We start from the raw sequence: 27618 nt of genomic DNA, 5'->3' as shown, positions 1-27618 counted from the left end.
GTGTGAATGAGGGTAAGGCAGGCAGTGGAGTGAATGAGGGTAAGGCAGTGGTGTGAATGAGGGTAAGGCAGGCAGTGGAGTGAATGAGGGTAAGGCAGGCAGTGGAGTGAATGAGGGTAAGGCAGTGGAGTGAATGAGGGTAGGGCAGGCAGTGGTGTGAATGAGGGTAAGGCAGTGGAGTGAATGAGGGTAAGGCAGGCAGTGGAGTGAATGAGGGTAAGGCAGTGGTGTGAATGAGGGTAAGGCAGTGGAGTGAATGAGGGTAAGGCAGTGGTGTCAATGAGGGTAAGGGAGGCAGTGGAGTGAATGAGGGTAAGGCAGGCAGTGGTGTGAATGAGCGTAAGGCAGGCAGTTGCGTGAATGAGGGTAAGGCAGGCAGTGGTGTGAATGAGGGTAAGGCAGGCAGTGGAGTGAATGAGGGTAAGGCAGGCAGTGGTGTGAATGAGGGTAAGGCAGGCAGTGGTGTGAATGAGGGTAAGGCAGGCAGTGGAGTGAATGAGGGTAAGGCAGTGGTGTGAATGAGGGTAAGGCAGGCAGTGGAGTGAATGAGGGTAAGGCGGGCAGTGGAGTGAATGAGGGTAAGGCAGTGGAGTGAATGAGGGTAAGGCAGGCAGTGGTGTGAATGAGGGTAAGGCAGGCAATGGAGTGAATGAGGGTAAGGCAGGCAGTGGTGTGAATGAGGGTAAGGCAGGCAGTGGAGTGAATGAGGGTAAGGCAGTGGTGTGAATGAGGGTAAGGCAGGCAGTGGAGTGAATGAGGGTAAGGCGGGCAGTGGAGTGAATGAGGGTAAGGCAGTGGAGTGAATGAGGGTAAGGCAGGCAGTGGTGTGAATGAGGGTAAGGCAGGCAGTAGAGTGAATGAGGGTAAGGCAGTGATCTGAATGAGGGTAAGGCAGGCAGTGGAGTGAATGAGGGTAAGGCAGGCAGTGGTGTGAATGAGGGTAAGGCAGGCAGTGGAGTGAATGAGGGTAAGGCAGTGGTGTGAATGAGGGTAAGGCAGTGGTGTGAATGAGGGTAAGGCAGGCAGTGGAGTGAATGAGGGTAAGGCAGTGGTGTGAATGAGGGTAAGGCAGGCAGTGGAGTGAATGAGGGTAAGGCAGTGGTGTGAATGAGGGTAAGGCAGGCAGTGGAGTGAATGAGGGTAAGGCAGTGGTGTGAATGAGGGTAAGGCAGGCAGTGGAGTGAATGAGGGTAAGGCAGTGGTGTGAATGAGGGTAAGGCAGGCAGTGGAGTGAATGAGGGTAAGGCAGTGGTGTGAATGAGGGTAAGGCAGGCAGTGGAGTGAATGAGGGTAAGGCAGTGGTGTGAATGAGGGTAAGGCAGTGGAGTGAATGAGGGTAAGGCAGTGGTGTGAATGAGGGTAAGGCAGGCAGTGGAGTGAATGAGGGTAAGGCAGTGGTGTGAATGAGGGTAAGGCAGGCAGTGGAGTGAATGAGGGTAAGGCAGTGGTGTGAATGAGGGTAAGGCAGTGGAGTGAATGAGGGTAAGGCAGGCAGTGGAGTGAATGAGGGTAAGGCAGTGGTGTGAATGAGGGTAAGGCAGGCAGTGGAGTGAATGAGGGTAAGGCAGTGGTGTGAATGAGGGTAAGGCAGGCAGTGGAGTGAATGAGGGTAAGGCAGTGGTGTGAATGAGGGTAAGGCAGTGGAGTGAATGAGGGTAAGGCAGGCAGTGGAGTGAATGAGGGTAAGGCAGGCTGTGGTGTGAATGAGGGTAAGGCAGGCTGTGGTGTGAATGAGGGTAAGGCAGGCAATGGAGTGAATGAGGGTAAGGCAGGCAGTGGAGTGAATGAGGGTAAGGCAGGCAGTGGTGTGAATGAGGGTAAGTCAGGCAGTGGAGTGAATGAGGGTAAGGCAGGCAGTGGAGTGAATGAGGGTAAGGCAGTGGAGTGAATGAGGGTAAGGCAGGCAGTGGAGTGAATGAGGGTAAGGCAGTGGTGTGAATGAGGGTAAGGCAGGCAGTGGAGTGAATGAGGGTAAGGCAGGCAGTGGTGTGAATGAGGGTAAGGCAGGCAGTGGAGTGAATGAGGGTAAGGCAGTGGTGTGAATGAGGGTAAGGCAGGCAGTGGAGTGAATGAGGGTAAGGCAGTGGTGTGAATGAGGGTAAGGCAGGCCGTGGAGTTAATGAGGGTAAGGCAGTGGAGTGAATGAGGGTAAGGCAGGCAGTGGAGTGAATGAGGGTAAGGCAGTGGTCTGAATGAGGGTAAGGCAGGCAGTGGAGTGAATGAGAGTAAGGCAGTGGAGTGAATGAGGGTATGGCAGTGGAGTGAATGAGGGTAAGGCAGGCAGTGGTGTGAATGAGGGTAAGGCAGGCAGTGGAGTGAATGAGGGTAAGGCAGTGGTGTGAATGAGTGTAAGGCAGGCAGTGGAGTGAATGAGGGTAAGGCAGGCAGTGGAGTGAATGAGGGTAAGGCAGTGGAGTGAATGAGGGTAGGGCAGGCAGTGGTGTGAATGAGGGTAAGGCAGTGGAGTGAATGAGGGTAAGGCAGGCAGTGGAGTGAATGAGGGTAAGGCAGTGGTGTGAATGAGGGTAAGGCAGTGGAGTGAATGAGGGTAAGGCAGTGGTGTCAATGAGGGTAAGGGAGGCAGTGGAGTGAATGAGGGTAAGGGAGGCAGTGGAGTGAATGAGGGTAAGGCAGGCCGTTGCGTGAATGAGGGTAAGGCAGGCAGTGGTGTGAATGAGGGTAAGGCAGGCAGTGGTGTGAATGAGGGTAAGGCAGGCAGTGGAGTGAATGAGGGTAAGGCAGGCAGTGGTGTGAATGAGGGTAAGGCAGGCAGTGGTGTGAATGAGGGTAAGGCAGGCAGTGGAGTGAATGAGGGTAAGGCAGTGGTGTGAATGAGGGTAAGGCAGGCAGTGGAGTGAATGAGGGTAAGGCGGGCAGTGGAGTGAATGAGGGTAAGGCAGTGGAGTGAATGAGGGTAAGGCAGGCAGTGGTGTGAATGAGGGTAAGGCAGGCAGTGGAGTGAATGAGGGTAAGGCAGGCAGTGGTGTGAATGAGGGTAAGGCAGGCAGTGGAGTGAATGAGGGTAAGGCAGTGGTGTGAATGAGGGTAAGGCAGGCAGTGGAATGAGGGTAAGGCGGGCAGTGGAGTGAATGAGGGTAAGGCAGTGGAGTGAATGAGGGTAAGGCAGGCAGTGGTGTGAATGAGGGTAAGGCAGGCAGTAGAGTGAATGAGGGTAAGGCAGTGATCTGAATGAGGGTAAGGCAGGCAGTGGAGTGAATGAGGGTAAGGCAGGCAGTGGTGTGAATGAGGGTAAGGCAGGCAGTGGAGTGAATGAGGGTAAGGCAGTGGAGTGAATGAGGGTAAGGCAGTGGTGTGAATGAGGGTAAGGCAGTGGTGTGAATGAGGGTAAGGCAGGCAGTGGAGTGAATGAGGGTAAGGCAGTGGTGTGAATGAGGGTAAGGCAGGCAGTGGAGTGAATGAGGGTAAGGCAGTGGTGTGAATGAGGGTAAGGCAGGCAGTGGAGTGAATGAGGGTAAGGCAGTGGTGTGAATGAGGGTAAGGCAGGCAGTGGAGTGAATGAGGGTAAGGCAGTGGTGTGAATGAGGGTAAGGCAGTGGAGTGAATGAGGGTAAGGCAGTGGTGTGAATGAGGGTAAGGCAGGCAGTGGAGTGAATGAGGGTAAGGCAGTGGAGTGAATGAGGGTAAGGCAGTGGTGTGAATGAGGGTAAGGCAGTGGTGTGAATGAGGGTAAGGCAGGCAGTGGAGTGAATGAGGGTAAGGCAGTGGTGTGAATGAGGGTAAGGCAGGCAGTGGAGTGAATGAGGGTAAGGCAGTGGTGTGAATGAGGGTAAGGCAGGCAGTGGAGTGAATGAGGGTAAGGCAGTGGTGTGAATGAGGGTAAGGCAGGCAGTGGAGTGAATGAGGGTAAGGCAGTGGTGTGAATGAGGGTAAGGCAGTGGTGTGAATGAGGGTAAGGCAGGCAGTGGAGTGAATGAGGGTAAGGCAGTGGTGTGAATGAGGGTAAGGCAGGCAGTGGAGTGAATGAGGGTAAGGCAGTGGTGTGAATGAGGGTAAGGCAGTGGAGTGAATGAGGGTAAGGCAGGCAGTGGAGTGAATGAGGGTAAGGCAGTGGTGTGAATGAGGGTAAGGCAGGCAGTGGAGTGAATGAGGGTAAGGCAGTGGTGTGAATGAGGGTAAGGCAGGCAGTGGAGTGAATGAGGGTAAGGCAGTGGTGTGAATGAGGGTAAGGCAGTGGAGTGAATGAGGGTAAGGCAGGCAGTGGAGTGAATGAGGGTAAGGCAGTGGTGTGAATGAGGGTAAGGCAGGCAGTGGAATGAATGAGGGTAAGGCAGTGGAGTGAATGAGGGTAAGGCAGGCAGTGGTGTGAATGAGGGTAAGGCAGGCAATGGAGTGAATGAGGGTAAGGCAGGCTGTGGTGTGAATGAGGGTAAGGCAGGCTGTGGTGTGAATGAGGGTAAGGCAGGCAATGGAGTGAATGAGGGTAAGGCAGGCAGTGGAGTGAATGAGGGTAAGGCAGGCAGTGGTGTGAATGAGGGTAAGTCAGGCAGTGGAGTGAATGAGGGTAAGGCAGGCAGTGGAGTGAATGAGGGTAAGGCAGTGGAGTGAATGAGGGTAAGGCAGGCAGTGGAGTGAATGAGGGTAAGGCAGTGGTGTGAATGAGGGTAAGGCAGGCAGTGGAGTGAATGAGGGTAAGGCAGGCAGTGGTGTGAATGAGGGTAAGGCAGGCAGTGGAGTGAATGAGGGTAAGGCAGTGGTGTGAATGAGGGTAAGGCAGTGGTGTGAATGAGGGTAAGGCAGTGGTGTGAATGAGGGTAAGGCAGGCCGTGGAGTTAATGAGGGTAAGGCAGTGGAGTGAATGAGGGTAAGGCAGGCAGTGGAGTGAATGAGGGTAAGGCAGTGGTGTGAATGAGGGTAAGGCAGGCCGTGGAGTTAATGAGGGTAAGGCAGTGGAGTGAATGAGGGTAAGGCAGGCAGTGGAGTGAATGAGGGTAAGGCAGTGGTGTGAATGAGGGTAAGGCAGGCAGTGGAGTGAATGAGGGTAAGGCAGTGGTGTGAATGAGGGTAAGGCAGGCCGTGGAGTTAATGAGGGTAAGGCAGTGGAGTTAATGAGGGTAAGGCAGGCAGTGGAGTGAATGAGGGTAAGGCAGTGGTGTGAATGAGGGTAAGGCAGGCAGTGGAGTGAATGAGGGTAAGGCAGTGGTGTGAATGAGGGTAAGGCAGGCAGTGGAGTGAATGAGGGTAAGGCAGTGGTGTGAATGAGGGTGAGGCAGTGGTGTGAATGAGGGTAAGGCAGGCAGAGGAGTGAATGAGCGTAAGGCAGGCAGTGGCGTGAATGAGGGTAAGGCAGGCAGTGGAGTGAATGAGGGTAAGGCAGGCAGTGGAGTGAATGAGGGTAAGGCAGTGGTCTGAATGAGGGTAAGGCAGGCAGTGGAGTGAATGAGGGTAAGGCAGTGGAGTGAATGAGGGTATGGCAGTGGAGTGAATGAGGGTAAGGCAGGCAGTGGTGTGAATGAGGGTAAGGCAGGCAGTGGAGTGAATGAGGGTATGGCAGTGGAGTGAATGAGGGTAAGGCAGGCAGTGGAGTGAATGAGGGTAAGGCGGGCAGTGGTGTGAATGAAGGTAAGGCAGTGGAGTGAATGAGGGTAAGGCAGTGGAGTGAATGAGGGTATGGCAGGCAGTGGAGTGAATGAGGGTAAGGTGGGCTGTTGAATGTGTGTGCAGGGGTGTGGGAGAACTGAAGTAAGAGATGAGGGGGTTGTGAGGCTGTTTAAGTGGAGGAAGAGGTTTTTGGGATGTGTGTTCCAGTTACTGGAGCTGGAGAATTGTGTAACATACTGCAGGAAACAGAACCGTCCTTAACTGGAGAGCGGTGTGGAGGGTTAGTTGTGGAAGTGTTGCTTTAGAGGTTGAAGAGTTTCTCGTGCCCAAGGTGGGCAAGGAAGGAGAGGAGAAAGAGTACCCAGTCTGTTACCTTGCCAGCCCTGGTGAGTACATTGATTTTTGTGCATCACTGGTCAGGATTCCAGGAGGTGAGGGAATTGGACTGAGTGCCAGTCCTGGGGGTGAGGAAGTCGGACAGTGGTAATGCCACCTCCTTCCTGGCAGCATGAGTCACGCCCCTGGCCAGATTGGTGCAGCTGCACCCAGGGATCTTGTGCCTCCTGCCTTGAAGCTGCTCTGCGATGGGTCGGGGGTGTCTCCATCCGTGAAGCACTGTGTCCTTCTGGATGAGGTCCTGCCCTGCTGCCATCCAGGTCCTGATGGTGCTTGAGTGGGTCCTAACTCTGTACATCTAATAAAAAAGTTTGTTGTGACAATGCACTGTGTTTGTAGCAAGTGAAGTGAGAGGGCCCAGCCCTATTCCCTCTCTTTACCTGGTTGTTTGCAATCTGCATAGCACAGGCTGAACTGTCTTTTTAAAGGTTGCAGGGGGGTCTACAGGTAGTTCCGCTGCTTACACCCATTTTACACCTGTTTTTCACAATGGGAACTGAGCAGATCCAGGAAACCTGCGTGTAACTCCCACCGATGGGCATTTCATTAAAGGGGAAGTCGCGGAGTAACTGACCATGAGGAGATGAGAGGCCAGAGTTTAAACTGGTGACTTGTGCCTTTATTCTGCTAACATCAAATGAGTGTTGAATTGGCAGGAAGACCAGAGGACGGAACAGCCAGAGGGGCAAAGGTCAGCTCGGACAGAAGGACAAAGGGCAACCACCAGTGCCCAGTAGCCCCTGGCTATCTGGAGGAGATGATGCTGGATGAAGATGGAAATCTGCGTCAACCTTATCAGTCCCATCAGGGCTCAGTCTACGACTCAGTACATGAGGGAAAGGCAGCCCAGGACATGAAACATGCTGCACAGGGTAAGGGGTGGATTATAAACTAATCCTCAGGACATCCCCGCACGTGGGCTGTGTGAGCTTCTTGCTCAACAGGAGATTTCTGTCCAATAAAACATTTAAAGAATCTACGTCTTGAATAACACACAAAGCAGCAAAGAACACTACACAATCACAAAATAATGAAAAGCAAAATACTGCGGATGGTAGAAATTTGAAATAAAAAGAGAAAGTGCTGGAAATACTCAGCAGGTCTGGCAGCATCTGTGGAGAGAGAAACAGAGTTAATGACTCGCATCAGCTAGGACTCTACTTCAGAACCACAGTGTAGAGGGAACTTTACTCTGTACCTAACTCCGAACTGTACCAGTCCTGGGAGTGTTTAATGGGGACAGTGTAGAGGGAACTTTACTCTGTACCTAACCCCGAACTGTACCTGTCCTGGGAGTGTTTGATGGGGGACAGTGTAGAGGGAACTTTACTCTGTACCTAACCCCGAACTGTACCAGTCCTGGGAGTGTTTAATGGGGACAGTGTAGAGGGAACTTTACTCTGTACCTAACCCCGAACTGTACCTGTCCTGGGAGTGTTTGATGGGGGACAGTGTAGAGGGAACTTTACTCTGTACCTAACCCCGAACTGTACCTGTCCTGGGAGTGTTTGATGGGGGACAGTGTAGAGGGAACTTTACTCTGTACCTAACCCCGAACTGTACCTGTCCTGGGAGTGTTTGATGGGGGACAGTGTAGAGGGAACTTTACTCTGTACCTAACCCCGAACTGTACCTGTCCTGGGAGTGTTTAATGGGGGACAGTGTAGAGGGAACTTTACTCTGTACCTAACCCCGAACTGTACCTGTCCTGGGAGTGTTTAATGGGGGACAGTGTAGAGGGAACTTTACTCTGTACCTAACCCCGAACTGTACCTGTCCTGGGAGTGTTTGATGGGGGACAGTGTAGAGGGAACTTTACTCTGTACCTAACCCCGAACTGTACCTGTCCTGGGAGTGTTTAATGGGGGACAGTGTAGAGGGAACTTTACTCTGTACCTAACCCCGAACTGTACCTGTCCTGGGAGTGTTTGATGGGGGACAGTGTAGAGGGAACTTTACTGTGTACCTAACCCCGAACTGTACCTGTCCTGGGAGTGTTGAATGGGGACAGTGTAGAGGGAGCTTTACTGTGTACCTAACCCCGTACTGTACCTGCCCTGGGAGTGTTGAATGGGGACAGTGTAGAGGGAGCTTTACTGTGTACCTAACCCCGTACTGTACCTGCCCTGGGAGTGTTGAATGGGGACAGTGTAGAGGGAGCTTTACTCTGTATCTAACCAGGATGAAAATGTTATGATTCTTTAAACAGAAAGCTGGAGTGAACTCTTGACTTTCAGGAATACTGTGTTGCTACCCTTTCCGCTGGAGTGCTATGTGGATCTGCTACCAGACAAGCACCTTTCTCACTGACTGTGCTATTCTCTGTCCCCAGGTTCCAATCATGGAAAATCTGCTGTGATCTCCTCCCTGTCAGGTTGGCCCCAGACAGAACCTAGCAGCTTATCTACAGCTGAGGAGCTGGGGACATTGTGCAGTCTCCATGCAGTGTGAGTGTTACTTTATTATTGTTGATAGAGCAGATTTGTTGAAACTGTTTTTATTGGCAGGAGGGTTGGTAATAAAAGGACACAGATTTAAGGTAATTGTTAGAAGATCCAGCGGGGTGATGTGATTTTTTTTTTTACGCTGTTGTGATCTGGAAAGCACTGTCCGAAGGGGCGGTGGAAGCAGATTCGATAGTAACTTTCAAAAGGGAATTGGATAAATACTTCAAAAGGAAGAAGTTTCAGGGCTGTGGGGAAAGAGCAGCGGAATGGGACTAATTAGATAGCTCTTTCAAGGAGCCAGCAGAGACATGATGGTTGAATGGCCTCTTTCTGTGCTGTTTCATTCTCTGAGTTTGCAGGTTTTCCTGCGTTCTCCCACTTTATATTAGAGAGTGCAGAGGGCTTCAGACACAGATCTCACCTGAGGGATTGTTCCCATAAAACAGCCTCTGTAACAGAGAAATAACTCATTGAGATTCCCCTACTCACTGTCAGTACTGTCGCCACCTCCCCACACCCTGTGTTGTGGCTGGGGTGAGTACAGTGGGACAGACGGCAATCTTGAAGAGGAGATTCCTGCCCTTCTGTAACCCATCAGGACTCTGCTGAGTGCAGAGCATGACACGGCTTTAGTTGGGACCGGTGGCCAGACTCCCCTCCATACTGGACAGGCATGGATGAGCATGCTGCTGTCCTGGTTCCAAACCCAGACCTTTCCCTTCAGTGTCCCTCCAGGTGCTTAACTGTGGGCTGTGTTATGTTCTGTGCAGTGATGATGGATGTTCCCCCAATCCCAGTGGAAGGAGAAATCTTCTGGTAAAGGAAGGCCTTGTGGATACAGAGGATTCTGGGACAGATGCAGAAGACCAGGAGGCCAAACTGTGGAACCAACTCAGCGAGGGAAGCACTGGAATCAAGACCGTGAGTTAGACACAGTGGAAATCCTCTCCATCTGGGCCTGAAGGGTAACTAAATTAAGGCCTGAATAGCTGCCAAAGCTGGTTTATCTGCCTGGCCTGGGGCCTGGGAGCAGGTTAATCTGTCCAGCGTGGGCCCGAGGGCCTGGGAGCAGGTTGCTCTGCCTGGCCTAGGGCCTATCGGAGCAGTTTGATGGATCCAGACTGGGAGCAGGCTCCAGACCTCCTGAGTCGTCCTGGAGTCTCCTGGAATTAAATATCAATCTACTGGATGTTGCTGTGAACAAGTTAGGAAAAGAATTACCAGGGCATTAAAAAATGGTGTGGCTTCATTTTCTTTGAATAGTTATAAAATATTGGAGATAGGGAAATGCAGTTTGTTTGGGGGGGTGGTGCAGTGGTTGGGGCTCATTTAGAGTTGGGAGGTCATGTGATGAAAACTCCAGGTACACATATAGCTGTATGAGCTGTGACTCGGCAATGAGTGTATTTTCTGGGATGAGGCCTAGGATTGAGTCAGTAGGTGTCCAGCCTGAGGACAATGTAGGAACAAATGTTTATAAAATTGCTTTCTGTCCACAGAAGAAACAAAAGAGCAAAAGAAAGAAAGGACAGAAAAATCCCAATCAAGATCCAAATACTCAGGGCAACGACTCAGTGCCCAGCAGCTTTGAAGTGCCGAGGAACTCACAGGGGCCAAACCAGACATCGGGCCCGAACAAACCATCAGGGCCGAGGAACTCACAGGGGCCAAACCAGACATCGGGCCCGAACAAACCATCAGGGCCGAGGAACTCACAGGGGCCAAACCAGACATCGGGCCCGAACAAACCATCAGGGCCGAGGAACTCACAGGGGCCAAACCAGACAGCGGGCCCGAACAAACCATCAGGGCCGAGGAACTCACAGGGGCCAAACCAGGCATCGGGCCTGAACAAACCATCAGGGCCAAGGAACTCACAGGGGCCAAACCAGGCATCGGGACCAAACAAACCATCAGGGCCGAGGAACTCACAGGGGCCAAACCAGGCATCGGGCCTGAACAATGAGAGAAACAAGAACAATAAACGTGCTGAGTTTATTGTAGGTGAGATATATGGGAATGGTGTCACTGGGCTGCCGTGCAACTTCTGGTGATGTCACTGGTGGTCTTGAAGGCTCCTGATGCTGATATCCCTTAGGGGTTCTGTTCGATAGTGGTGATGTTACTGGACTAGTAATCCAGAGGCCAGCACTAATGATTCAGAGATATGTGTTCAAATCCCACCATGGCAGCTGGGGAATTTAAATTCAATTAATTAATTAAATAAATCTGGAATAAAAAGTTAGTGTCAGTAATGGTGACCAGAAACTACTGAATTGTTGTGAAAAAAGAAATCTGGTTCACGAAGGTGCTTTAAAGGAAGGAAATCTGCCATCTTTACCCGGTCTGGCCGACATGTGAGTCCAGACCCACAGCAATGTGGTTGACTCCTAAATGTCCTCTGAAATGGCCGAGCAAACCACTCAGTTTTAGGTGGTTCACCACCACTTCTCAAGGGCAATTAGGGGTGGGCAACAAATGCTGACCTTGCCAGTGATGCCCACATCCCGTGAATGAATAAAACATGTCACAGGGCCGGCATGTGCCTCACTGACAGGTCCTGGTATCTCCTAATCATGTCACTGGCACAGCCTGTGGTCAAACACATTCAGCTGCTGACCTGCCATCACTCCACTGACTCGACCGGCCCCAAGTGAGTCCACAGACTCGCCCTGACCCGAGTGAGTCCACAAACTCCCCCGGCCCCGAGTGAGTTCACTGACTCGACCGACCCCGAGTGAGTCCACTGACTCGCCCTGACCCGAGTGAGTCCACAAACTCCCCCGGCCCCGAGTGAGTCCACTTACTCGACCGGCCCCGAGTGAGTCCACTGACTCCCCCTGCCCCGAGTGAGTCCACAGACTCGCCCTGACCCGAGTGAGTCCACAAACTCCCCCAGCCCCGAGTGAATCCACTGACTCGACCGGCCCCGAGTGAGTCCACTGACTCGACCGGCCCCGAGTGAGTCCACTGACTCCCCCAGCCCCGAGCGAGTCCACTGACTCCCCCAGCCCCGAGTGAGTCCACTGACTCCCCCCAGCCCCGAGTGAGTCCACTGACTCCCCCTGTCATGAGTGAGTCCACTGACTCCCCCGTCCCGAGTGATTCCACTGACTCCCCCAGCCCCGAGTGAGTCCACTGACTCGACCGGCCCCGAGTGAGTCCACTGACTCGCCCTGACCCGAGTGAGTCCACTGACCCGCACTGACCCGAGTGAGTCCACAGACGCCCCCAGCCCCGAGTGAGTCCACTGACTCGCCCTGACCCGAGTGAGTCCACAGACTCCCCCAGCCCCGAGTGAGTCCACTGACTCGACCGGCCCCGAGTGAGTCCACTGACTCCCCCTGCCCCGAGTGAGTCCACTGACTCCCCCAGCCCCGAGTGAGTCCACTGACTCCCCCAGCCCCGAGTGAGTCCACTGACTCCCCCAGCCCCGAGTGAGTCCACTGACTCCCCCTGCCCCGAGTGAGTCCACTGACTCCCCCTGCCCCGAGTGAGTCCACTGACTCGCCCTGACCCGAGTGAGTCCACAAACTCCCCCAGCCCCGAGTGAGTCCACTGACTCCCCCTGCCCCGAGTGAGTCCACAGACTCCCCCTGCCCCGAGTGAGTCCACTGACTCGACCGGCCCCGAGTGAGTCCACTGACTCGACCGGCCCCGAGTGAGTCCACTGACTCCCCCTGCCCCGAGTGAGTCCACTGACTCCCCCAGCCCCGAGTGAGTCCACTGACTCCCCCAGCCCCGAGTGAGTCCACTGACTCCCCCTGTCCCGAGTGAGTCCACTGACTCCCCCTGCCCCGAGTGAGTCCACTGACTCGCCCTGACCCGAGTGAGTCCACAAACTCCCCCAGCCCCGAGTGAGTCCACTGACTCCCCCTGCCCCGAGTGAGTCCACAGACTCCCCCTGCCCCGAGTGAGTCCACAGACTCCCCCTGCCCTGAGTGAGTCCACTGATTTCCCCTGCCCCGAGTGAGTCCACTGACTCCCCCTGCCCCGAGTGAATCCACTGACTCCCCCAGCCCCGAGTGAGTCCACTGACTCCCCCAGCCCCGAGTGATTCCACTGACTCCCCCAGCCCCGAGTGAGCCCACAATCTCCCCCAGCCCCGAGTGAGTCCACTGACCCCCCCAGCCCCGAGTGAGTCCACTGACTCGCCCTGACCCGAGTGAGTCCACAAACTCCCCCAGCCCCGAGTGAGTCCACTGACTCCCCCGTCGCAAGTGAGTCCACTGACTCCCCCGTCTCGAGTGAGTCCACTGACTCACCCTGTCTCGAGTGAGTCCACTGACTCGCCCTGTCTCGAGTGAATCCACTGACTCCCCCGTCTCGAATGAGTCCACTGACTCGCCCAGCCCCAAGTGTGTCCACTGACTCGCCCCGTCTCGAGTGAGTCCACTGACTCCCCCGTCTCAAATGAGTCCACTGACTCGCCCAGCCCCGAGTGTGTCCACTGACTCCCTCTAATGCTCTCGATTGCTTTTCACTAGCTCATCCAGATGGAATTGATAGAATAGTAGCCATACTGAACTTGGAAAGTAAATCAAACCTGCCCTTCATTTGTTTAGGACGGCCCAGGGAAACGATAGGAAGGCAACGACACCTGCCTCCGGTGAAGCAGAAGACAACTTCCAAACTGGGGAAGAAGGAGGCAATGAGAGGGGGTGGTGATGAGGAGGAGAGAGAGGAGGATGCACAGCCCAGCTCTGAGGCAGGTGGGGCCCTACACTCACCGAGGAGAAGGAACACTCCGACCTCGGTGTCAGCAGTCAAGGCCATCACTGCTGACCAGGACCCAAACTCCCCCTTCACTGACACCACAACCAAAGGCCCAGCGACGGATCAGGGCAGGCGGCGAGAACGAACTGGAGTAAGTGATACTGGGAGAATATATCAGTGTGAAATTTGCATACGGCACAGGAAGTGGTCAGTCAGCAGCTGAGTGGGAAAGACTGGTGTATTCAGAGAAATAGTCAGAGCTGTTCTGATTAAGTGGCGGGAATTTTAACGCCACCCTCCACCCCCCACCCCCCACTCCCCCCCCCCCGGCAAAAAGAATGAATGGGTTTGGGCTGTGTTAAAAATCTCAAACTCAAACCCAACCCAGTGGTTCCATCATTTCTTGTTTTTATTTCAAACCCAACCCACCTTGAGCCCAGCCACTTTCACCTTTAACAGGAGGCGAGTGATCCATCTGTTCATTTAAATATTTTAGGGAGGCTGCATGCCTCAGATTTTACCTCCATTTTAGGTTTTACCCTTGTTGGCCGGCCAGGTGTCCTGGACCTCAGGAAACCCAGCAGCCGAAGGGAAGATCCAGCGGTTAGGTACCTTTCCAGCACTGCGTGTGGGCCAAGAGGAATGGGAGTGCTTCCCCATTCTCACATTCTCTCACATTCCACCCTTTGTAAACTTTGGGTCATTGAAAACTCTGCTGTCTATGCCTGCACCAAGTCCCGCTCCCCCATCACCCCTGTGCTTGCTGACCTACACTGGCTCCCAGTCAAGCAACATCTTGATTTTAAAACTCTCATCTTTGTGTTCAAATCCCTCCATTGCCTTGTCCCTCCCTATCTCTGTAATCTTTTCTTGCCCAACAACCCTCCGAGATATCTGCACTCTTCAAATTCCAACCTCTGAGCATCCCCGATTTGCTCCACCATTTAGTTGCCTCGATCCTAAGCTCTGGAATTCCCACCCAACACCTCTCTACCTCGCTTTCCTCCTTTAAGACATTCCTTAAAAATCCTACCTCTTTAACCAAGCTTTTAGTCATCTCACTTAATATCTCCTTATGTCAAATTTTGTTTTTTAATGCCCCTGCGAAGTGCCTTGGGATGTTTTACTACATTAATGGTGCTTTTTTAAAGTCAAGTTGTTGAGATAAAGGGGCCTATATTCTTCCTGGTAAAGTGGGCAAATCTTCCTGTTCAGGCTCCAAAATGGGCCTAAAGCTATTTCTCCCCAGCAATTGTGTTAAAATCCAGTGGGAGCCTTTTACTGGGAGCCGCACGCTAACTGCCTTTATGTCCAATTAGGAAAGCCCGCTGGGGACCTCAGCTGTACCAGGGTCAAAGCACCTCATACAGTCAGGGAGCAGCAGGCTGGAGGGTCGACAGCGGCCTAATGGTGAACAACAGGATCGCAGCGAGCAGAGGCGACTGGAGCTAGAGAAACAAATCCAACAGGAACTGGATGACGATCAGAGGAGGAAAGAGGAGGAGATCAGGTAGCAGCAGTTTGTGGACGTGGATAAGTTAGCTTTCAATTACTATTTGTCGTGTTTGTACAGCAGCTCACCCACCCTCGCACCAAGTCAGGGGCAATGGTACCAGCAGGTTACACACTGAGGGTCCCAGACAGCCCCTGGCACAGCTGGTGGCTGGGGTTAGGGGGGGATCTCACCCAATTCCTGAGGAATGAAGGAGGAGCCTGCGCATTGGTACAGTAACGTATGGGATCTCTGGCCGCTTCCCCCACCCTCCCACAGACATATAACCTGCAGTTGAGCCTGTTGACGTGGTAATGGCGCAAGTGGTGCCCCCCACCCCACCACAACAATTGATCGCCCGTCTAGCCTTTGCTTGTGATTTGCAGGAATAAAAAGCAACAGCACGAGCACGAAGCAAGACAGCAGCAGGAGGCCGAGCAGAGCCGACGACATAGGGAGCAGCAAGAACGGGAATGGGACCAGAGGCAACGGGAGGAGTATCGGAGAAAGGTCCAGGAAATACAGCACAGAAAAGAGAGGAGCCTGGCAGAGAGAGCAGGTGTGTGTGCAACAAACATCACTGGGGCCCATACGTCTACAGGAACACCAACACTGACTTCAGCTCCCACTGACCCACTGTGTACTGTACATGTACAGGAGATGTCACTGCGACACATATGGGCAGGAGCGGGAGGATGGGGTGGGGGGGTTGGGGGGAGAGAGAGAGAGAGAGAGAGAGAGAGAGAGAGAGAGTGGGTGCAGGAGCAGGGGGAGAGAGAGAGAGAGTAGAGAGAGAGGAGAGCAAGAAAGAGCGAGCGAGAGAGAGCAGGAGCAGGGGAAAAGAGGGGGACAGGAGCAGGGGAGAGAGGGGGCAGGAGCAGGGGCGAGAGAGGAAAGCAGGGGGGAAAGAGGGGGCAGGGGGCAGAGAGGGGGCAGGGGGGAGAGAGGGGGCAGGGGGGAGAGAGGGGTAGGGGGGAGAGATGGGCAGGGGGGAGAGGGGGGGGCAGGGGGAGAGGGGGGGCAGGGGAAGAGAGGGGGGAAGGGGAGAGAGGGGGCAGGGGGGTGAGAGGGGGGCAGGGGGGTGAGAGGGGGGCAGGTGGGAGAGAGGGGGCAGAGGGAGGGAGGGAGGGGGCAGGTGGAGAGAGCGGGGCAGGTGGAGAGAGGGGGGCAGGAGGAGAAAGGGGGCAGGAGCAGGGGGAGAGAGGGGGGCAGGAGCGGGGGAAGGGGGCAGGAGCAGGGGAAGAGAGGGGGAGCAGGAGCAGGGGGAGGGAGGGGGCAGGGGGAGAGAGGAGGAGCAGGGGAAGAGAGGGGGGCAGGAGCCAGGAGCAGGAGAAGAGAGGGGGAGCAGGAGCAGGAGCAGGGGAAGAGGGGGAGCAGGGGGAGAGAAGGGGGCAGGAGCAAGGGAGAGGGAGGGGCCAGGAGCAGGGGGAGAGGGAGGGGCCAGGAGCAGGGGGAGAGGGGGGAGCAGGAGTAGGGGGAGAGGGGGGAGCAGGAGCAGGGGGAAAGTGGGGGGCAGGAGCAGGGGGAGAAAGAAGGTATAGGAGCAGGGGGAGAGGGGGAAGGCAGGAGCAGGGGGAGAGGGAGGGGCCAGGAGCAGGGGGAGAGGGGGAACAGGAGCAGGGGGAGAGAGGGGAGCAGGAGCAGAGGGAGAGAGGGGAGCAGGAGCAGGGGGAGAGAGGGGGAACAGGAGCAGGGGGAGAGAGGGGGAACAGGAGCAGGGGGAGAGAGGGGGAACAGGAGCAGGGGGAGAGAGGGGGAACAGGAGCAGGGGGAGAGAGGGGAGCAGGAGCAGGGGGAGAGAGGGGAGCAGGAGCAGAGGGAGAGAGGGGGAACAGGAGCAGGGGGAGAGAGGGGTGCAGGAGAGAGAGGGGAGCAGGAGCAGGGGGAGAGAGGGGAGGGAGGAGCAGAGTGAGAGAGAGAGAGGGGGCAGGAGGAGAGAGAGGTGGGTTCTGGAGATTGGGTCTCAGTCTAATGGCGCATGTGCTAATCTTGCCAAAAGAGTACAGTGAGAGTTGAGACCCCCTCACTGAAGTTGAGTGCTTTACCCAGGTAAACACTGGTACAGGTTCCTTCAATGGAGAGTGTAGAAAAACCCAAAGATTGAATTGCCAATCAGGGCGGGATGAGCTGGCACCATCACAGAAGCACAGAATTGTTACAGTGCAGAAGGCAGCCATTCGGCCGATCGTGTCAGCACCAGCTCTCTGAACGAGCAATTTACTTGTTCCATTCCCTGCCTTCTCCCTGTAACCCTGCACATTCTTCCTTCACATCTAACAGTTTAATTGCCTTCAATTGAACCTGCCTCCACCACACTCTCAGGCAGTGCATTCCATATCAAAACATACATAGATGGGGTGGAATATGCTGAAACCCTGAGCCACACACAGGCCTCACACCCAACGGGTGGCTGATTGGAAAAGCGCAGGTTTATCGTATCATAGAATCATGCAGTACAGAAGGAGTCCATTCCGCCTCTTTGAAAGAGCTGTCCAGTTAGCTGCACGAACCCCACCCCACCCCACCCCACCCTCTCTCTTCAGATATTTATCCAATTCCCTTTTGAAAGTTTCTGATTCCACCACCCTTTCTGGCAGTGCATTCCTGATAATAAATCACTGCGTAAAAAAATTCCCATCTCCTCTGGTTCTTGCCAATTATCTTAAATCTGTGCGCTTTGGCTACCAACCCTCCTGTCACTGGAAACTCTCTCTCCCCATCTATCCTATGAAAACACCTCCTAATTTTGACTGCAATTTTCCATTCATTAACATCCACGGATAAAACAAACTGTGAGCAATGCACCCAGGACTCTTCGATAAGTCACCCAAGTGTGTGAGGTCCCATAATGACGTGGGGGAGGAAGGTGGAGACTCAGAATAATCCGCCCACTGGACACATCAACAGCTTTCAGATAAACAGAAAAAGTGCAATTGCTGAGTAAATCCTGCCTGTGTTTTCTTTGGAGCAAGCACGAGAGAGAAAGCTTAGTACATGGACAGCCATTCAATAGATTATTTTCATAAAGTCCTTAGAAGTTCCAAGGTTCAAGGCCCAATTATTGTTACATGCAGAAAGGATCACAGTTGCTAAACTTTTGTAAGTACAGAGTTAAAGGTGATTACTTCAGTTCACAGCTTGATAGTATATAGAGACTTCAAGATTGAACCTGACAAAAGACAGGGAACACGTGCATCTTTTGCATGAATGGAAGACCAAATGTGAGGAAGCTGTTGCGTTGCAAGTAGTTTTACATAAAGTCCACTGTACATGACCAGCAACTGATAAGCTGCTTCCAGCTGGTCATAGGGGTCTCATATGATGGAAACTGCATGTGGGATCGGGCTATGATATCATGCACCAAGTCAACATTGTCCAGCCACATGGTGTAGTATAACAGTCTGAAAGGGTTAATGTTGAGACAGTGTAAGGAATACCTCCCATCATGATGATATAAGAGATCACCTGTGAGAGAGACTTGGAGGGAGATGCAGCATGGCTTCAGAGGAGTCACACAGACTTATGTAAAGCTGTATATAGTTACAATGCAATAGAAGAGTTAATATTGGATCTACTGAAAACTCAGTAAGCTCTCTTATCCAGACTAACCAAATATACTAAGGTGGCAGCAGAATAACCAAACGTACAATGTGGTGAACAGCAGTGGTTCTTCACGTGCAGCCAGATCTGCAGAACTCGAGAAGAGGCTGTGGAAAAGCTCCAGAGCTGCTCCGTGGATGAAGGAGGCACAGAGAGCCGGGGAATCGGCTTGTAGATGCATTCAGGCTGCACCACAGAGGCAGGTAGTCTGTGAAAAAAAAATTCTGCCCCAGCAATCGCAGGCTGAGTCGGAAAACCAAGCAATGGTCAGGGATCTGGTGAGCAACACTTAAAGAGGATAAAAATTTGTTCCTAATGGCACCAGGTAGGCAGCACCGGAAAATCAAAAGTCCTTAGTGAGGACAGATACAAGGTTGGCACCGTTACATGTAGTGAAAGAAACAAAACAAAAAGTCAGCAACTGCTCAATACTCTAAGTGAAGGGAGTAAAAAGAGTATCGCAAAAACACTACAAAACTGCGTTTAAAGAAAGAAGGAAATAAATACAGAGTCCAGCAGTAAGATTTCATCGGGAGAAACAATGACCACAGCGTGAGTCAATGCGAGGCTGAAAAGTGTGGGAAACTTCCGATACCGGAGGGAAAATTTTTTAAAGTAAACCAAATAGAAAGCCATGGATTTTAAATTCACAATTCCAGAGATGTTTGGACACATGGAAGGACCAAATCAAACTCAAAGTTGGTCACTCTGGTGAAAAAGATTTTTGAGATACAGAATTGCTTCCAAAGTTGACAGCCAGTCTGAAGCAGAGCAAGTTAATACATTGCTGTATTCCACTGGAGCAATAGCAGATGATGTTATTGCAAGACAAGGGATTAATGAAACATTAGAGAAATTTGATGATGTTTTAAAAGCCATTGATAGCTATTTCAACCTGAGGAACAATAAGATTTTGGAAAGGGCACTTTATAACAGAAGGGTCTAGAAACAAGGTGAAACAGTTGATGCTTTGATTAATGACATTTACAGACTAGCTGAAGGATGCAAATATGGAGACCTAAAAGCAGAATTAATAAGAGACTGCATTGTAGTAAGTATTGCTGATGAATCTTTATCAGATTTATCACAGTCTAAGAAAGACCTCACCTTAAACAAAGCAATTCAGCTGATGAGACAAGCAGAGGTCCAGAAGAACAATCCTGAGAGGTGAAGAGAGACCTTGGTTCAGGAAACCTCCAGCAACCGTACAGTTCCTTAATCAGAGGGTTATAAACGAACCACTAGAAAAGAAGGTACACGGCGGGGGTTGGGGGGGTGGGGAGGGTAAATGTGCAAGACACCATTAAACCCACCAGCGCTGTGACACCAAAAAGACCCACAGGCATGAACAGTGTCCTGCAAACAAAGCAGAATACTTCCACTGCAAGAAAATAGGCCATTTTGGGAAGATGTGCCAGAGTAAAATCTCTACTCCCACCAGTTCAAAAGAAAAAGTCTGCAAGCATGGAGTCATTAATGAAGTTGAATAATCTCCACCAGGAGAGAATTCAGAAAACTTCCTTGGTGAGATCAGTGATCCTAATCAGGCACTTTGGTCTGCATCTACATATGTCAACAGACATATCACCAATTTTAAATTAGACACTGGAGCAAGTGTAATGGTCTTATCAGACAATAAACTATAGTTATCAATACATACGTGCTACCTACAGAAACTCAGTTACATGGCCCAGGAGGGATTGAACTGAAAGTCAAGGGAAAGCTACAGACAACACTCCAGTACAAGGGAAAGCAGATATTGGAAACACAGTAAGTTCTACGAAATCAGGAATTCTCTCTCTTAAATAGAAGAGCTTGTATTGACCTTCATCTTATAAGAAAAGTGGAAGAAGTTAAGCAACAAGAATCCAGGAATCACTTCCAAAAATTTCACTTTCCAAAATTATTTACTGGTCTAAGAAGACTGAAGACCGAATACATTACATTGCAGAAAGATGTTAAACCAGCATGTCATTTCACGCCTAGGAAGATACAACACCCACTAATGGAGTAAGTCCAACATCAGCTAGAAGAGATGACCAGGATGGGAGTCATTTCTCCTGTCGCTGAACCTACAGAGGAGTGTTCGAGAATGGTTCCAGTTCCTAAACCCAACAATGATCTTCGCATTTGTATAGACTTAACTTAATAAGGCAAGAGAAGTTCATCCAATGTCCTCAGTGGACGTAAGTTTGGCAAAGTTATCCAAAAGTACCTTGTTCACGAAGCTTGTTGCAAATAATGGCTTTTGGCAAGTTCCTTTGGATAAGAAGTCAAGGTTATTGATAACCTTCACTACTCGGTTCAGCAGATTTTGTTTTAATCGTTTACCATTCAGCATAACATCAGCACTGGAAATATTCCAAAGAGGTATGTTGAATATTCTACTGGGCTTCAAAGGAGTAATATGCCATACAAAAACATCTTAGTCTATGGTGAATCCATTGAAGAACATGACCTGAGGGTTAGAGCAGTTTTTAATAGTCAACAAGGAGGCCTGACATTTAATGAAAAGTGTGAATTCTCGATAACGTCTATTTGTTTCTTAGGACACATTGTCAGTGGCAACGGCGTAATGGCAGACCCACAAAATACAAGAGCCATTAGTGAATTCCCACTTCCTACTGCTGTCCAAGATCTTCAATGATTCCTTGGAATGGCTAATCAGCTGACAAAATTTCTGTCCAATCTAGCACCAGTTACTGAACCCTTAAGACAACTATTAAGGAAAGCTCAAGCATGGTGTTTGGATGCATACCAGGAGCAGGCATTTCAAAGGATCAAGGAGATGCTGATTTTGCCGGATATCTTAGCACATCTTAACTTCTCATTGCCAATCACAATTGCAGCAGATGCCTCATCTACAGGGTTAGGGGCAGTCATTTTTCAAGAATAGTCAGATGGATGTTGTAGACCTGTTTATTATGCGTCATGCGCATTGACTGAGACGAGATACGCCCTCACGGAGAAAAAAGCTCTCACAGTCACATGGGCTTGTGAGAAGTTCTAAAATTATATCATTGGCTTAAAGGTTGTCATAGAGACAGGCCACAAATCCCTAGTTTCCTTACTTGATGAAAAGGAACTCATTGGGGTGCCTCCATGAATCTAGAGATTCCAGTTGAGGCTAATGAGATTCACGTATGAAACAGTACATGTACAGGGCAAGCTGCAAACAACAGCAGATGCATTGTCCAGAGCTACAGTTGACCATCCTACACAACAGGATGTTAACTTTATTAATGAGACTGAGTCATATTCTCCGTTCACTGCATCACAATAGCCGGCAAGCGCAAAAAAGCACCAAGAGATTCATCATGCTCAGATGCAAGATGAGGAATGCATCTGTATCCACTAATATTGCACTCAAGGTTGGCCACAGCTGCGTCCCAGTGGTACAGTGATGAAAATCTTCTTCAAACACAGAAGACACTTTACTATTGTGGATGATTTCCTGGTATATGATGAGAGGCTGGTGATTCCGGACTCACTCTGGGTAGACATCTTAGAGAAAATACACCAGGGTCACGTGGATGTAACGAAATGTAGAGTACAAGCTCAGTCATCCATGTGGTGGCCAGGAATATCGAGAGAAGAAGAAATTATTTCTAATTGCCAGGCATGCACAGTGCACAGACAGGGTCAGAGGGAACCCCTTATCTCAACCCAATTCCCAACCAGACTATGGTGTTACGATCGCGGCAGGAGCAACGCACTGTCAATTCAGTCTCGTCACTCCACAGGTCACAGCATATTATTTAAGCTTTCACACCCAATCGGAAAAACAACCAAATTAAACATTCTAGTAACCCCAGATTGAAACAGACCAAACCAGGTATCTTTAGACAAGTTAACTATTCATTTTTAAAAAACTAAATCTTAATCACTATTAAGATAAACCTATGTCTAAAGACCTTATAACTTCTTAATTTGATCTAACTCCCTCGTTCACACACATACATTCAAAAACTAACAGTCAACTGGTTTTAAAAGTGGAGTTTTCAAAAATTAGCTCTCTTGATAATAAATAAAATAAGGAAGTTTTTGTGGATTACGTTCCTGATCGATGAGGTCTTCCAGTGTGGAAATGGTCAAAGGTCACTTGAAGTCTTCATCTGGATTTGATGAAAATAGTCCTTTGGTAGATAGGCATTCAACTCTTCAGCTGCAGTAGCATTAAACAGTTCTTAGGATGATGAGCACAGCAAGCAAAACAATTTCTTAAAAAAGAAAAGCTTTTCTTTTTTTTACTCAGGGAATTAACTTGGCTTGTTGCTTCCTGTAGAATTTTTGCTGATACAGAATAAAATAGCTCCTTTTCTCTTCAGTTTGCCTTGCTGGAAAGTCTCAGTGGCGCAGTGGTTAGCACTGCGGCCTCACAGCTCCAGGAACCCGGGTTCAATTCTGGGTACTGCCTGTGTGGAGTTTGCAAGTTCTCCCTGTGTCTGCGTCGGTTTCCTCCGGGTGCTCCGGTTTCCTCCCACATGCCAAAGACTTGCAGGTTGATAGGTAAATTGGCCATTAGCAATTGTCCCTAGTATAGGTAGGTGGTAGGGAAATATAGGGACAGGTGGGGATGTGGTAGGAATATAGGATTAGTGTAAATGGGTGGTTCGGCACAGACTCAGTGGGCCGAAGGGCCTGTTTCAGTGCTGTATCTCTAATCTCTAACTGGTCTCAGCCTGTTTCTGCCAGTTCTACACACAGTCAAAATGGAAACATTACCATATGACCTCTCTCTCTCTCTCCTGCTGTTGCCCAGGGTAACAAAGAATGCAGCTGTGACACACTGTTTCAAAAATTCCAGAAGTTTCTCTCCCTTAAAAGTGCACTGTTTTTAACAGAGTCTTAAAGGCACACACACTGTTTTTAATCCGAGGTGTAAACGTAATTACAGGTCTGTGACAGTGGGAACATCTGGGGATGGATCTATTATGTTTAATGGAAATCCTACCTGATTGTCATCCATTACTTTACAAGGTGGATTGAGGTCAAACATTTGCACACGACAGCTGAGACAGTCATTCAAGTGTTACAGGAAATCTTTGCAACACATGGTATACCTGACCAGATAATGGACCACAATTTGCAAACAACTACTGCACGCACTTTGCAGAAAACCGTGGATTTGTACATCTTACAAGTTCCCCTAGATATCCACAATCAAATGATGAAGCCGAGAGAGGAGCCAGAACTATCAAAGCACTATTGAAGAAAAATGAAGATTTTCAAATGACACTCCTGAATTACAGAACTACTCCATTACTATGTGGATCAGAACTGTTGATGGGAAGGAAGCTTGGAACACAACTTCCAATCCTACCCAAAAAGTTACTTCCAGGGCTAGAAGTCCAGGATTATCAGAGAGTTCAAGACAGAGAGAAGTCTTACTGAAAGCAACAAGCCTATAATTATAATAGGAAATATCATACCAGGAACCTACCTAAGTTGACAGAAGGACAAAAGGTATGGGTACGAGACCAAGGTAGAGAAGGAGTAATTGTCTAGAGAGATGAGAATCAACAGTGATCTTATTTAGTACATATTTCAGAAGGTGCTATAAGAAGAAACAGGAGGAATTGTATTCCTATTCATTAAAGACATCAATCAGTCATACATTTGGATGAACCAGATGTTGAAGCTGAAATTCAGAAAGCATCGGATACTACACACCTCAATGAAGGCCGTCCAAGTCAAGAAACAAGAGTTCAGAGAAAGATTACCGATCTCCCACGTCTAACAACATCATTGTCAGGGAGAGGTGTGAAGCCTCCTGTGATGTCAGAGACTTGGGGGGAGATGGGATAGTATGTAAAAATATAAAAGTGAATGTATAAATACAAATATGGATAAAGTCTTGGGGGGAGATGCAGTATAAGGGTTTGAAAGGGTTAATGTTTGAGACAGTGTAAGGAATACATCCCATCATGATGATGTAAGAGATCACATATGAGAAAGACTTGGAGGGAGATGCAGCAACCTCAGAGGAGTCACACAGCTGTAGGTAAAGTTGTATATAGCTAGAATGGAATAGAAGAGTTAATGTTCAAATTACTGAAGACTCAGTAGGAACAGAGGAAAATAGGAACAGGAGTAGGCCATTCAGCCCATCGAGCCTGCCCCACCATTCAGTATGATCATGGTTGATCATCCACTTCAATGCCTTTTCTCCCACACTATCCTCATATCCCCTTATGTCATCTGTATTTAGAAATCTGTCAATCTCTGCTTTGAACATACTCAATGACTGAGCTTCCACAGCCCTCTGGGGTAGATAATTCCAAAGATTCACAACCCTTTGAGTAAAGAAATCTTTCATCTTTGTCCTAAGTGCCTTCCCCCTTATTTTGAAATTGTGTCCCCTGGTTTTAGATTAGATTAGAGATACAGCACTGAAACAGGCCCTTCGGCCCACCGAGTCTGTGCCGAACATCAACCACCCATTTATACTAATCCTACGCTAATCCCATATTCCTACCAAACATCCCCACCTGTCCCTATATTTCCCTACCACCTACCTATACTAGTGACAATTTATAATGGCCAATTTCCCTATCAACCTGCAAGTCTTTTGGCTTGTGGGAGGAAACCGGAGCACCCGGAGAAAACCCACGCAGACACAGGGAGAACTTTTAAACTCCCCCAACCAGGGGAAATATCTTAGCTGCATCTACCCTGTCTATCCCTTTCAGAATTTTGTAGGTTTCAATGAGATCACCTCTCATTCTTCAAAACTACAGAGAATACAGGCCCAGTTTCCCCAATCTCTCTTCATAGGACAGTCCCACCATCCCGGGAACAAGTCTGGTGAACCTTCGTTGCACTCCCTCTATGGCAATAATATCCTTCCTAAAGTAAGGAGACCAAAACCGCACACAGTTCTATACAAGTGAAGCAAGACTTCACTACTCCTGTACTGAAATCCTCTTGCGATAAAGACTAACATACCATTAGCCTTCCTAACTGCATGCTGCACCTGCATGTTAGCTTTCAGTGACTTATTGACAAGAACACCCAGGACCCTTTGTACATGTCTCTTAGCTAAACTAACTAAACATACTAAGGTGGGAGCAGACTAACCAAACATACATCACATGGGCGGTTCTGGAGGACACCAGGTGTTTAGATGTTTAGCACAGAAAGAGACAAGACCTGTGGGAACGAGTTAAGAGATGAAGGGATGGTGGGGTGAAGGGGTGAGGCTGGTGTGTGCAGTGTCTAAGCAGTGTGTGTTTGTCCCCTTGCTCCAATCTCAGAGGAGACAGAGAGACTGCAGAGGGAATGGCAGAAGCAGCTGGAGGAGGAGGAACAGCTCCTGAAGGGAATGGATGAACCACAGAGACTAGAGTACCTGAGACTGAAGCAGATCAAAGAACAGCAAGAGAAGGAGTATCAAGAAGAACGACGGAGGAAGGAAGGAGAGAGGAGCAAGTGTCTGATGGAGGAGGCAATGCAGGAAGCAGTGTTCTTACTGCGGTGAGTGTCACAGTGTCCCAGCCAAACAGCACTGTACTCCCAGACTGGACCCAGACACACAGAGCTCTGTACTCCCAGACTGGACCCAGACACACAGAGCTCTGTACTCCCAGACTGGACCCAGGCACACAGAGCACTGTACTCCCAGACTGGACCCAGGCACACAGCACTGCACTCCCAGACTGGACCCAGACACACAGCACTGCACTCCCAGACTGGACCCAGGCACACAGAGCACTGTACTCCCAGACTGGGCCTAGGCACACAGAGCACTGTACTCCCAGACTGGACCCAGACACACAGCACTGCACTCCCAGACTGGACCCAGACACACAGCACTGCACTCCCAGACTGGACCCAGGCACACAGAGCACTGTACTCCCAGACTGGACCCAGACACACAGCACTGCACTCCCAGACTGGACCCAGACACACAGCACTGCACTCCCAGACTGGACCCAGGCACACAGATCACTGCACTCCCAGACTGGACCCAGGCACACAGAGCACTGTACTCCCAGACTGGACCCAGACACACAGAGCACTGTACTCCCAGACTGGGCCTAGGCACACAGAGCACTGTACTCCCAGACTGGACCCAGACACACGGCACTGCACTCCCAGACTGGACCCAGACACACAGCACTGCACTCCCAGACTGGACCCAGGCACACAGAGCACTGTACTCCCAGACTGGACCCAGACACACAGAGCACTGTACTCCCAGACTGGACCCAGGCACACAGAGCACTGTACTCCCAGACTGGACCCAGACACACAGCACTGCACTCCCAGACTGGACCCAGGCACACAGAGCACTGCACTCCCAGACTGGACCCAGGCACACAGCACTGCACTCCCAGACTGGACCCAGACACACAGAGCACTGTACTCCCAGACTGGACCCAGGCACACAGAGCACTGTACTCCCAGACTGGACCCAGACACACAGCACTGCACTCCCAGACTGGACCCAGACACACAGAGCACTGTACTCCCAGACTGGACCCAGACACACAGAGCACTGTACTCCCAGACTGGACCCAGACACACAGCACTGCACTCCCAGACTGGACCCAGACACACAGAGCACTGTACTCCCAGACTGGACCCAGACACACAGAGCACTGTACTCCCAGACTGGGCCTAGGCACACAGAGCACTGTACTCCCAGACTGGACCCAGACACACAGCACTGCACTCCCAGACTGGACCCAGGCACACAGAGCACTGTACTCCCAGACTGGACCCAGACACAGAGCACTGTACTCCCAGACTGGACCCAGGCACACACAGCTCAGTACTCCCAGACTGGACCCAGACACACAGAGCACTGTACTCCCAGACTGGACCCAGGCACACAGAGCACTGTACTCCCAGACTGGACCCAGACACACGGCACTGCACTCCCAGACTGGACCCAGGCACACAGAGCACTGTACTCCCAGACTGGACCCAGACACACGGCACTGCACTCCCAGACTGGACCCAGGCACACAGAGCACTGTACTCCCAGACTGGACCCAGACACACAGCACTGCACTCCCAGACTGGACGCAGGCACACAGAGCACTGTACTCCCAGACTGGACCCAGACACACAGCACTGCACTCCCAGACTGGACCCAGACACACAGCACTGCACTCCCAGACTGGACCCAGACACACAGCACTGCACTCCCAGACTGGACCCAGGCACACAGAGCACTGTACTCCCAGACTGGACCCAGACACACAGCACTGCACTCCCAGACTGGACCCAGACACACAGCATTGCACTCCCAGACTGGACCCAGACACACTGCACTGCACTCCCAGACTGGACCCAGACACATACTGTACTGTTCTCCCGGACAGGACTCAGACAGACAGTGCACTGTACTCCCGGACTGAACCCAGGCACACAGAGCACTGTACTCCCAGACTGGACCAG

General features: G+C 50.9%; 1 protein-coding gene across 4 annotated transcripts in view; it reads left to right on the top strand.

The window, feature by feature from the left end:
* Positions 1-27618, top strand: part of LOC137372249 (uncharacterized protein KIAA2012-like) — a 109190-nt gene that overhangs the window by 79352 nt on the left and 2220 nt on the right. For all 4 annotated transcript variants that reach the window (XM_068035937.1, XM_068035936.1, XM_068035938.1 and 1 more), the window contains 8 exons: positions 6612-6827; positions 8288-8402; positions 9173-9323; positions 9902-10406; positions 12968-13269; positions 14438-14628; positions 14997-15169; positions 25467-25686. In XM_068035937.1, the coding sequence (XP_067892038.1) occupies positions 6612-6827; positions 8288-8402; positions 9173-9323; positions 9902-10406; positions 12968-13269; positions 14438-14628; positions 14997-15169; positions 25467-25686 (1873 nt within the window). The remainder of the gene's footprint in view (positions 1-6611; positions 6828-8287; positions 8403-9172; positions 9324-9901; positions 10407-12967; positions 13270-14437; positions 14629-14996; positions 15170-25466; positions 25687-27618) is intronic.

Source organism: Heterodontus francisci, chromosome 7 (genome assembly GCF_036365525.1).
Source record: "Heterodontus francisci isolate sHetFra1 chromosome 7, sHetFra1.hap1, whole genome shotgun sequence".
NCBI classification, from domain to species: domain Eukaryota; kingdom Metazoa; phylum Chordata; class Chondrichthyes; order Heterodontiformes; family Heterodontidae; genus Heterodontus; species Heterodontus francisci.
Note: the sequence above shows the minus strand (reverse complement) of the source record. Positions and strands in the feature narration are given on the sequence as shown.